At 39.0% G+C, this 12,063-nt stretch overlaps 2 protein-coding genes across 3 annotated transcripts in view; one reads left to right on the top strand and one right to left on the bottom strand.

The window, feature by feature from the left end:
* The window catches only part of LOC307121030 (adhesion G protein-coupled receptor D2), a 92,852-nt gene extending 86,818 nt beyond the window's left edge, over positions 1 to 6,034 (top strand). Inside the window, exon 24 of the mRNA XM_079808416.1 lies at positions 5,459 to 6,034. The gene's annotated coding sequence lies outside the window, so the exon portion shown is untranslated. The remainder of the gene's footprint in view (positions 1 to 5,458) is intronic.
* A 3,420-nt stretch (positions 6,035 to 9,454) lies between these two features.
* The window catches only part of nr5a2 (nuclear receptor subfamily 5, group A, member 2), a 61,505-nt gene continuing 58,896 nt past the window's right edge, over positions 9,455 to 12,063 (bottom strand). For both annotated transcript variants that reach the window (XM_079808415.1, XM_079808414.1), the window contains exon 7: positions 9,455 to 10,963. In XM_079808415.1, coding sequence (XP_079664541.1) covers positions 10,716 to 10,963 — 248 coding nt within the window. In that variant the 3' untranslated portion in view covers positions 9,455 to 10,715. The remainder of the gene's footprint in view (positions 10,964 to 12,063) is intronic.

The raw sequence follows: 12,063 nt of genomic DNA, 5'->3' as shown, positions 1-12,063 counted from the left end.
TCGTTCCCCCTCTCCCTGCCTCTATTTCTCTTCCCTCTCTCTGTCTGTCTGCCTCTTTTTCTCTCTGAAATTGAAAAATCTGCCTCTGAAGTTGTTGCCATTGTCTGGGTAATTAATGGAATGCTGAGAGCGAGGTCCAGGTGCTTAAAGAGTTTAAAAAAAACATCTTTTTCCTCATGACTAATAAGGATAGAAAATACACATTAGTGCTTTTGTGGTCCTTCTTTTTTATATATAAACTTATGTATAATACATGCATTTAAATGAAAGGACGGTGACCTTCGCTGTGTTCCATTTCAAACCCACCACATTTGTTTTGCATGTTGAGGTGAGGTTTAGCATAACAATCCAACTGCTCCTATTTAATATGCATCTATTAATTCGTCCATTTCAGTAGTTGGGAAGTTTGGGTCAAGGCCTCCGAGCAGTATTTTAAGCTGAGCTAAAAGTTTCTCGCTACATATAACCATGGTCTGATGTCTATTTATTGATGGATGCTGATTATTTATAGGCCTGTACTGTTTGTGTAGAAGACGCAGGGCTGATATTAAATATGTATACATAAGGTTGTTAGCTGGGCTTCATAATTAATGATATGTTAATGAATATTACAATTATGGTTAAAAAACTAAATTCTGTCATTATTAGTCAGAGTCTAGTGATGTTGTTCTGGTCCCTGTTGACTTTCATTCTATGGACAAAAACACAAAATCTCATTTTGTTTTCCACAGAAGAAAGTCATGTTTAGAACAACTTGAGTGAGTAAATTGCAAAATAATTTATTTTGTGGAGAATTAATTGTGCTTAATTGTATTGAATGTGCACTTATAGGGTAATTCAGATCTGAAAAGTATATATTTAAAAATAAATAATACAATATTAATGAAATAAAAGACCACTTAAGTAGAGGACACTTTCATGACTGTTTCTTAACATACTCTAGTACACTTTTAGAAAGTGCACTTTGTAATAACGTCAAATTAAAAGTTTTTAAGTACATTTTAAATCTGTATTTTAAGTAATCTTTTGTGATGCTGCTTAGTTATTTCATCATTACAAATGTGTATTTGCAAGTATATTTAAATGACAGAAATTACATTAAAGTGTTTAGTTTATCATAAATGCTTGTCGGTACATTGGGCAGTAGACTTTAAAATATTATTTCAACAACAAAACAAGCAATTATGACATTACTTATAAAGATGTACTTAAGTCCTATACTTAAGTGGTTAAAAAGTACTCTAACTAATTTAAACTAGGGCTGCCACTAACGACTATTTTTATATCGATTAATCTATCGACTAATTTATCGATTAATCTATCGGCTAATTTATCACAATAATTTTCAACAATTTTACTTAAAAAAATTAAATTTAACTTGCAACGTTGGCATTCAGTAGTGTACTATAAGTATAAATGTAAACAAGCCCTTGACAAAATGTAAAACTAAAAGAGTAAAAATTAAAAAAAGGTACAAATTTGTAAACCAACATAACAAAAAAAGAGAATATCAGCAAATACGTTTTATATAGAATAGTGTTGTCACCATACCAAAGTTATGACTTCGATACGATACCAGACTAAAATACCTCAATACCGATACTGAATCGATACCATGGCAAAAAACAGTAAAAGTAATTGAATAATATGATAGAACTTACTATTCATTGTTTTATCATTGTTATCATTGGCTTCCATTTTTACTAAACTGGATCTCCGCAATGCTTACCATCTCGTGCGGATCCGGCAAGGGGACGAATGGAAGACAGCCTTCAACACCCCCACGGGCCTCTACGAATATCTGGTGATGCCGTTTGGGCTCACCAACGCCCCTGCAGTATTCCAAACCCTTATTAATGACGTTCTCCGGGACATGCTCAATTTATTCGTCTTCGCATACCTGGACGATATCCTCATCTTCTCGGGGTCACTGAAGGAGCATGAGGGGCATGTTAGCAGAGTTCTCCAGAGACTCTTTAGCCGTGTTTTCTCAGCAGGAACTTTCCCCAGGAACTAGGAACTTTGGGGTTGTACTCGTGTGTTTCGGCCGCAGGAACCAGGGTCTAGATTAAGTTCCGGGTAAATATTTCCCCCTCCAAAAGGCCCTGCTCGCAAGGTAGTACTTTTTCAAAGTTCCGTAACTTTCGGAGATGGGACTTGGCCGGTGAACATGCTGATTGGTTGAGCTCACGCAGCATTTTATTTCAACTGGCATTTTTGAAAGTCTTGCGGGGTTCGTTCTGCGTTCAGTAAATATCAGTCTCGCTCTTTCTGTCCGATAGCGCGTTGTCGCAGCCATCTCACGATCAATGTCCGTAATAGCTGATAATAACATACGTTGTCTTATTTTAAATCTAGCTTTATGAGCTTTCAGAATACGCTTTAGTATCAGGGCTCGTCTCTTTCCGCCATTTTGTTAATTACATCATTAGTAAACCAATATAACTAGCAAAAGCAGCGCTGCTTGCATCTCCTCCATACTTGTTATTATTGCAGACAGTGTCGCACAAAAATTATTACTGTCCGTCGCTGACTGGGAGGAGCAGTCGCGTGCTGTCCTACATCACCAGACTAATTTGCCTAATCTTCACGGTACTTTAGACCGCAGTGGAAACGCAGACAGTAGCAGGTCTGGGGGGGAAAAAGTTCCTGTAAAAAAAATTCCTGGTACAAATTGTTCCAGGTAATTTTGGTGGAAACGGGGCTCTTGATAATCATCTCTACATAAAACCAGAGAACTGTGAATTTCATGTTTCCCAGACTCGTTTCTTGGGTTCATCGTCACTCCTGGCCACCTGGAGATGGACCCTAAGAAGGTCAGGGCAGTCCACAACTGGCCCACACCTGCCACAGTCAAGGAAGTTCAACGTTTCATTGGCTTTGCAAACTTCTATAGGAGGTTCATTAAGAATTTCAGCTCTGTGGTGGCTCCTTTGACGGCACTTACCAAGGGAGGAGGAACCAAGATTCACTGGGGTCCAGAGGCAGCAGGGGTCTTCGATGATCTCAAGCGGCGCTTCACTTCAGCTCCTATTCTTTCGATCCCTGATCCAGAAAGTCCTTTTGTGGTGGAGGTGGATGCCTCAGAGTTGGGGGTGGAGGCTGTCCTGTCACAGAGGGGTGATGATGAAAAATTACACCCTTGTGTCGACATGTATCGCCGCCTGTCTGATGCCGAGCGCAACTACCATGTGGGGGATCGAGAGTTGCTTGCGGTAAAACTTGCCTTGGAGGAGTGGCGCCATTGGCTTGAGGGGGCTCAGCATCCTTTCCAGGTTCTCACAGACCACAAGAACCTGGAATACCTCCAGCAGGCTAAACGGTTGAACCCACGGCAAGCGCGATGGTCCCTGTTTTTTAATCGATTCCAGTTTCTCCTATCTTACAGACCCGGCACCAAGAATGTTAAGCCGAATGCCCTGTCTCGAGCCTATTCTCCTGAAACACAATAGAGGCCCTTGGCATCAATTATTCTGAGTTCTAGGATCGTCGCACCTCTTCAGTGGGAACTAGAAAGAGTGGTACGAGAGGCCCTTGCCCATGAGCCCGATCCAGGCCGTGGTCCCGCTGGCCACCTGTACGTCCCAGTGCAACACAGTCATCCTGGTGTTTGAGGACCGGTTCTCTAAGGCTGCCCGGTTTATTCCCCTGCCTAAACTGCCTTCGGCCAAGGAGACTGCTTAGCTCCTCATGAACCATGTCTTCCGGGTTTTTGGAATTCCCCTGGACATTGTCTCTGACCGAGGTCCCCAATTCTCCTCCCGGTTCTGGGGAGCCTTCTGCAGGCTTGTTGGGGCCACAGCCAGCCTATCTTCTGGGTTCCATCCAGAGTCTAATGGTCAGACCAGGATCTGGAGACCACCTTGCGATTTATGGTGGCCAGTAATCCCACGTCTTGGGCCACCTATATCGTTTGGGCTGAATATGCCCACAACACCCTCCAGTCCTCGGCCACTGGCTTATCCCCCTTCGAATACCAGTTTGCTTACATCCCCCCATTATTCCCAGAGGAAGAGGTGCAAGTTGGTGTTCCCTCTGCCCAGCGCTTTGTCCTACGCTGTAGGCCGACCTGGAGGAAGGCCAGGCGTACCCTCTTTTGGACATCCCAGAGACACCAAAGCCAGGCTAATCGCTGCCGCTGGACAGCCCCTAACTTCCGAGCTGGTCAAAGAGTTTGGTTAGCCACTAAGAACCTGCCCCTATGGGTTGAATCCAAGAAACTTTCCCAGGAATACATTGGCCCTTTTCGCATAGCAAGGAAAGTTAACCCTGTTATCGTTAAAGTTATCGTTTGTTTCTCCCTCGCTCCCTTAGAATTAACCCCACGTTTCATGTCGCATTACTAAAACCTGTCTTGTCTTCTCCCTTTAATTGCTATTTGGAGCATTGGGGTCGCTAGACGAGGGCTTTCTGAACAAATTTTTGTGAAAACCTCAAAATCAAAATTTTTCACTTGTTTTGTCTGTTGCTCGAAATTATCACATTTGGTTTTGACTTGGTGTGTCAAACTTGATGTTATTACCAGGGGTTTTAATGTATGGTTGCTTGGTGATTTTGTTTTGGAACCTTCAGAAAACTTTTCTCAAAATTGACTTTGCTGACTCTATCGCCTTCAATGGTGTAGCGGAGTCATTTTTTGTCTGATTCCAACAAGTCATACATCATGAAGGTTGTTTAATAGAGAATGTGTAAATAACAATAACAAATTTTTTATAATTTGCTCATTGCGACTCATTTTGCCAGCACGGGTCACATATTATTTCCGTAATAAAGCATGCTTAAGTGTACTTCTTTTGCACAAGGGTCTGTTTAAGGGAAAAGTGTTGATTACAGCTTTCATTCCATTGTGAGTTACGTCCAGGATATATTTACTCATCGCTGTGGTGGAATAATCCAATCTTAATCTCTTGTTGTCTTTGACTGACTACCATATTGATGGATTCAAGCGGTCTGAATGAATCTGCCGCTGCCACAGTCTGTTCTCACAGTCTCTCAGCAGGGCGGCTCTCAAAATGAAGGGCTTCAGTCGTGCGGTCGTGTTGGTTTAGGGCTCTCGCCCAAATATATGCTGTCTGCACAGTCTATTTTCGATTTAAAACAGCTCAGATCTGTTCCTGTGAAGAGTTTGGTACAGCTCAATCAATTTTGCTGTACAGTTTAATGTGGAAATGCTGTTTTGTGCCTGTGTGATGGAGAATAATGATGTTTGGTTTGGTTTTATATATAGATAAATATCTCTATAACAATGTGGAAATCATATTTGTGATATTCCATTAAATGTTTGTATAAGTTTGAACACTTTTAGGAATTGTTTACATTTTCATTTAATTGCAATTAACATACACTTAAGTGTCTGAAAACATTACATTCATATCCCAGTTTGAATATTTTTGTAAAGTATATTATTTTCATAAAAAGTGCACTTGCTCAGTTTTCTTCTCATTTCTCATTCTTTCAGGAGAACTTGAAGAAACCTAAAAACAGACTTCCAAACGAATGCAGTCTGAATGTTCCCATGGAGGCCGAACGGATTTCAGCACCTCAGCAGAACGCAGAAATGTGTCTTTATTGAAACTTCTCTGTATTTTGGTAAAGTGCAGATAGTCTGTAAATGATACCCTTATGTTTCAACATAATGTGTACATGCTTTGCAATTTATCTTGAAGTAAACTACCATCTAAATATGTTTATTTGTGAAAAACTAACTTAATACTTTGAATGTTTTACTGAAGATGTACTCTATTTTGTACAGGTTTCATCTTGAATAAGCTAAAATGAATCTACGCTGTAATTGATTGGCAGTTTCTTTTTAGTTTGCTTCACACTGTATTTGATTGAGAGTGTAGCAGGATCAGGTATGTGTTCTTCTGCCTATGTTTTCTAGAAATCTGATTAGGAATCTGAATCTGTTCATCTTTGTATCATTAGTAGGAAGAAACTGTTTTTCACTGATCATGGATTATTGCCAGACACGGAAATAAAATGACGACTGTTGGCATAATAGTCATTTATTAAAATATGATGGAAAGATTCCAAGAGCTTGTATGGAAACTCTTTATGGCAAGAGGTGACATCAGAGATGCGAGTCTGACTGCGGCTTCCAGCTCACAAACAAGAGAATCCCAATCCAGACATTCTGGCAGGTAAGCAGATATCCAAAGCAGCTGCAGGACTTCCGGTGATGGGGAACAAAATGGGAACGAGGGGCACTGGATTCCTTAAGATTGTCGGTCTGATCACACACAACACAGTAGAGTCACAAAACGAAGCAAATACAAATCAATTTCCTTAGAATCGATAAATAAGTGGCTTAATGTACAAATGGGGGCGTAGGTGCCATGCAGCAAATGTTGATTAAAGCAGTTGTGCTTGTAAAAAATATTTTACACCATTTTTGTCTGAAAGAATTTACATTGATACGGTGTGTAACATGTCCGAAAGATCACTTGATGATTGGGATATTAAGTCACCATGGTGGTCATTTTCTCATGACATTTAGCTTCAGGTGTGCTACAACAGTCACCTCAGTGGTGTGTTTTACTGTGTTGATACATTTTGACCTCAGATTTTGTAAAGTCAACACAAAATGATATTTACGACCCAATTTACTTCCGTATTGTGATATATTTCCATGTGCAGCAGGTTATTCAATCAGAAAACGTTTATTTTAGGCTATAACATTATTTTTGCCCTATAATGGCAGTTTGATGATGAAGTTTTGCTTTCGTTTTGCTTTGTAATTGAATGCCATTTGGCTATAACATAATTTTTTGGTCTATAATGGCAGTTTGATTACAAAGTTTTGCTTTCTTTGGTTTTGTTTTGCTTACGTTTGCTTTCGTTTTGCTTTGTAATTGAGGCCATTTGGCTATATCGTTATTTTTTGCCCTATAATGGCAGTTTGATTATGAATTATTGCTTTTGTTTGGCTTTTGTTTTGCTTTCTAATTGAGGCTATTTGCCTATAACATTATTCTTTTCGCCCTACAATGGCAGTTTGATGAAATTTTTGCTTTTGTTTGGCTTTGTAATTGAGGCCATTGGCTATAACATTACTTTTTGCCCTATGATGCCAGTTTGATTACAAAGTTTTGCTTTCGTTTGCTTTTGTTTTGCTTACGTTTGCTTTTGTTTTGCTTTGTTTTGTAATTGAATGCCATTTGGCTATAACATTTTTTTTGTCTATAATGGCAGTTTGATTACCAAGTTTTGCTTTTGTTTGCTTTTGTTTTGCTTACATTTGCTTTCGTTTTGCTTTGTAATTGAGGCCAGTTGGCTATATCATTATTTTTGCCCTATAATGGCTGTTTGATTAAGGAATTTTTTGCTTTCGTTTGCTTTCGTTTTGCTTTCGTTTGCTTTTGTTTTGCTTTGTAATTCAGGCCATTTGGCTGCCGCTATATCATTATTTTTTGCCCTATAATGGCAGTTTGATTACGAAGATTTGCTTTCGTTTTGCTTTGTAATTGAATGCAATTGGCTAACATAATTTTTTGCCCTATAATGGCAGTTTGATTACGAAATTTTGCTTTTGTTTGCTTTTGTTTTGCTTTTGTTTGCTTTCGTTTTGCTTTGTAATTGAATGCCATTGGCTATAACGTTATTTTTTGCCCTAAAATGACAGTTTGATTGTGAAGTTTTGCTTTCGTTTGCTTTTGTTTAGCTTTCGTTTTGCTTTGTAATTGAGGCCATTTGGCTATAACATTATTTTTTACCCTATAATGGCAGTTTGATTACGAAATTTTGCTTTTGTTTGCTTTTGTTTTGCTTTGTAATTGAATGCCATTGGCTATAACATTATTTTTTACCCTATAATGACAAATTCGCAGCCTAGAGGTCATTATAACACTTTATCAGAAATGCATCTGCCCTTCGAGCCTTGCCCTCTTCATAAGATCCAAGTGTCCGGCCCACCGCAAACCCATGCAGTCGGTGCGCGTCTCGTGCACGTTTTTGCTTTTGTTTGCTTTTGTTTTGCTTTGTAATTGAATGCCATTGGCTATAACATTATTTTTTACCCTATAATGGCAGTTGAATTATGAAGTTTTGCTTTTGTTTGCTTTTGTTTTGCTTTGCAATTGAATGCCATTGGCTATAACATTATTTTTACCCTATTATGGCAGTTTGATTATGAAGTTTTGCTTTTTGTTTGCTTTTGTTTTGCTTTCGTTTTGCTTTGTAATTGAATGCCATTTGCTATAACATTATTTTTTACCCTATAATGGCTGTTGAATTATGAAGTTTTGCTTTCGTTTGATTTTGTTTTGCTGTGCAATTGAATGGCATTGGCTATAACATTATTTTTGCCCTATAATGGCAGTTTGATTATGAAGTTTTGCTTTCGTTTGCTTTTGTTTTGCTTTGTAATTGAATGCCATTGGCTATAACATAATTTTTTGCCCTATAATGGCTGTGCAATAAAACACGCACTTATAAAGTGTGCACAACAAGACCAATATTGTGTAAGGAAATAAATTGGATTAATTTTCATTTCATGTTGACTTTAACACCAATTTTATATAATACAGTCAAATGAAGCATTCAGGAAAAACAACGGCAGTCCCCAAGTATCAAAGCTCTCATCCGTTCATTGTGAAGCAAACAGGTAAGTACAAGTGAAGGACAGACGCTGTCTTTGGTATAGAACACAGACGCTATCATGAAAACATTCACTGAAATCTCACGATAGAAAAGACGCACCAGTCAGTCACACCAGATCACTTCAGTACAGCTCTTGATATTTTACAGTGGTAGGACTGATGGGTGTTTAATGTGAATCACTCAATCACCATTTAGCTCCTTAACTGCATCTTGTATCTACATTTTTAAAAACGTGCTACAGTAAACAAATACATTTAGTCATGACCCCACCGCACTGTGCAGGAACACATGGATGAAACCAAAACAATAAATTAAGCTTAACCAGTGACGTACATTTCAAACGTAGAACGTAAAAACAGGTGTCCACAGAAATAAGCCAGCACAGTAAAAAAAAGAAGAAGTAAAAACTCAGTATTAAGTGAGATTCCTCTCTGATTTAGTGTCTCACGACATAATTAAGTACTGGTCAAGAAAGATGAAAACTGTACACACCTAAGAAAGCAAACAAGAGGAATATAATCTTTTCTGAACGTTTTGTTTTGTTTTTAAATGAAATCATTGCTTTGCAATTGAACGCATCACAGTTATCTCCCACATGAATGTAAACACCTCTTATTTCTTTTCAATTGTATAACATTAATACTTTATATATATATGTACTTTTTATTTTACATATCATAATTCACATCAGCACGGTTAGCTAGCATGGAAATGAAATAAGGCAAGACTCACATGACTGTGACATCACAAATTATTAATACTGATAGTTAAGGTTGTTGTTTTTTTTTCTTCTTTCTTTCTTTCTTTCTTTCTTTCTTTCTTTCTTTCTTTCTTTCTTTCTTTCTTTTTTGTTCTCTGCAGGCTTTGGTCTTGTGTTGACGGAGGCGGTATTTCTTCATCCTGGCTCTGAGACTGCACTCTATTTACATTCACATTTGTTGATGAACAAACTGCAAAATGTTACAAAAAAGTCTACACCAGTAAATGAAAAAGGAGTTGTGAGGTAAATGTTTTAAGCATTTTTTTCCCAAATCAAATCCAAGAATAAAAAAAAATGAGAAATTATTTTTTATTATATTTTTGCATTCATTAATTTAATTAATAAAATAGGTAATATTTATTATTATTTTGCATTTTTACAATTTAATTTGTCATGACAATATTTGTTTAAATATAATAATAGAATTGTTAACTGTTAATTCTTATGTTCATGACAATTCAGCATTTTTACTCTCAAAATAGTTTTTTATTATGCATAACTTTTTTTATAAAATGACTTGTATTTATTACTTCATTTACAATTAACCATTTATTTATTTATGTATTTATTTTTGCAATATTGGTCCAAATATTAGCCATAATTTTCTTGAAGCAAAAAAATTTCTCATTTCTTTCTTATGATTTTGAGATGAAAAAAGACCCGGGCATGTTCTTGACAGGATTCGTGATATTCACCCTTTTTCCATTTTTGGAGAGAAAATATTGGCAAAAAGCAGCCTCAAAGTGACAAAGAAGAAGAAACGACTGCCAATTTGAAAAAAATGAAATGCGTTGCGTCATTGTTTTTGGTGAGGGGTTGGAATAAAGTCTAATGTGGTTTGCGCAGGCAATGGCTGGTTGTCCGTCTTGCCTCCGCCTACTGGCTCTAGCCCAGCTTGTGTGCCTTAAAACAGACAGAGGAGGGCCACGTGGCCAGTCCTACTGGAAACTTTGGGTCAATGCTGGCAAACCAGTCTTAAAAGAGAGCCCAGTTCCTTCCCAGTAATCTAAAACCCTCCACCTTGAGTCTGAGTGTGAAGTGGACGTTTCGATCAGCTGCGCACAGAACAAATAGCGTCTGACAGTCATGGTTCGACAACACTATGACAAATCCGCCGCCTAGAGGTCATTATAACACTTAGTTGCATTTCTTTATCAGAAATGCATCTGCCCTTCGAGCCTTGCCCTCTTCATAAGATCCAAGTGTCCGGCCCACCGCAAACCCATGCAGTCGGTGCGCGTCTCGTGCACGTTTAATCGTTCGAAGGCTATGTCTGGTGATGACGCTGGACTGAGGTGGTGCTGGGAGCAGAGCGCGCGATGTGTCGAGACGAAAAAAGGGTCGTCGCCGGTCCTCAGGCACGTTTGGCGTGCAGCATCTCTATAAGTAGATTGTTACAGGGCACGTCACCGTTCAGGTGTTTGTAGTACAGATACTCTTCGGCCTGCAGGCTGATGGCCCGGATCTCTGGCAGCCGCAGCAGCAGCTGGCCGAACTTGTCCGTCTGCTGTGGATAGTTGCACATGACGTAGTCCAGCAGCGCCGCGTTGACCTGTTCCTGGACGCTCTCCACCAGGTGGAAGTTCTCCAGGTTCTTGACGTCTGAAAAAAGATGAGAGAAAGACCATTTTATGCAAAATGTACAGTGTTTGAACATAAATGTGTCAGCGGTGTGTACACAACCACCATATAATGGTACAAATCCACCCCATAAATCAAGTAAGCAGTGTCTCAGAATAAGCCGTCTGCAGTTTCTACGCAATGTGACTTCACATTGATTTGGCCCCGCCCACGACTGCTGGCGTACATAGTCCGCCATGTTGATCTCCTCGCCAGAGCATCCTAGTTAAAGCTCCTAGATATTCAATCAAGAGCACTGATACCATATATCAGAATTGCCATGTTCATATGTGCCTAAATGAGCTGAACTAAGCGAGAAACGCATCAGGTCTCGAAAAAAACGCTCCAAACAAGCCAGGTGTGAAAACAATCCAGTCAAAAGTTTGGAATAATTATAATGTTTTAATATTTTTTAAATAAGCCCCTTATACTCACTAAGGCTGTAATTATTAGATGTTATATATTATATTTATTATAGTGCATGCATTTTAAATATAGAAAAAAACCCAGTAATATTGTGTGTATATATATTCCATGCTAAAAGTCTTTTAATTCATTTTTTTTAAGAGATTTTGAAGAGAAAGCAAATTAATTTGGGGGATACTGATCTCCAGAGATCCAGTATGGTCTCAAATGCCTCTTTACATCAGATTTTTTTATGCTCTACATTTAGCCTTTTTCCTTGTCATGGCTTTAATTTATGATGTGCTAACGTGTTGAGATGAGCTGCGTGTGTTCTTGTGTTTCAGAAGAGGGTGTCGGCGGTTCTGTGGCGGCAGGAGCTGCTAATGAATCCCTGGCGTGTGGCTCTATTTAATCAGGTTTTGAGGGGCCACCTCATGTGATCTTTTATTTATCCCTTTGACCCGGGGTTGAATGGGAGCGTGGTCATCCCGCTGTAGTCCCTCCTAATGGAGACTGCTGGGGTCCGAACGATTGTGAAAGCACTCGGACCCACCCAGCCATATCTAATGAGCCAGCTGACACTTCTCTGCCTGCTCTCTTTTTCCCTAAAAATAATCGAGACTGCCTCGGCCGACAAAAAAAAGGGGGGGAGAAGGGGGAAGTGACTGCAGCACCAA

Source organism: Gobio gobio (assembly GCF_949357685.1).
Source record: "Gobio gobio genome assembly, chromosome: 24".
In the NCBI taxonomy this organism is placed as follows: domain Eukaryota; kingdom Metazoa; phylum Chordata; class Actinopteri; order Cypriniformes; family Gobionidae; genus Gobio; species Gobio gobio.
This window is presented reverse-complemented; position numbering and strand designations above follow the sequence as displayed.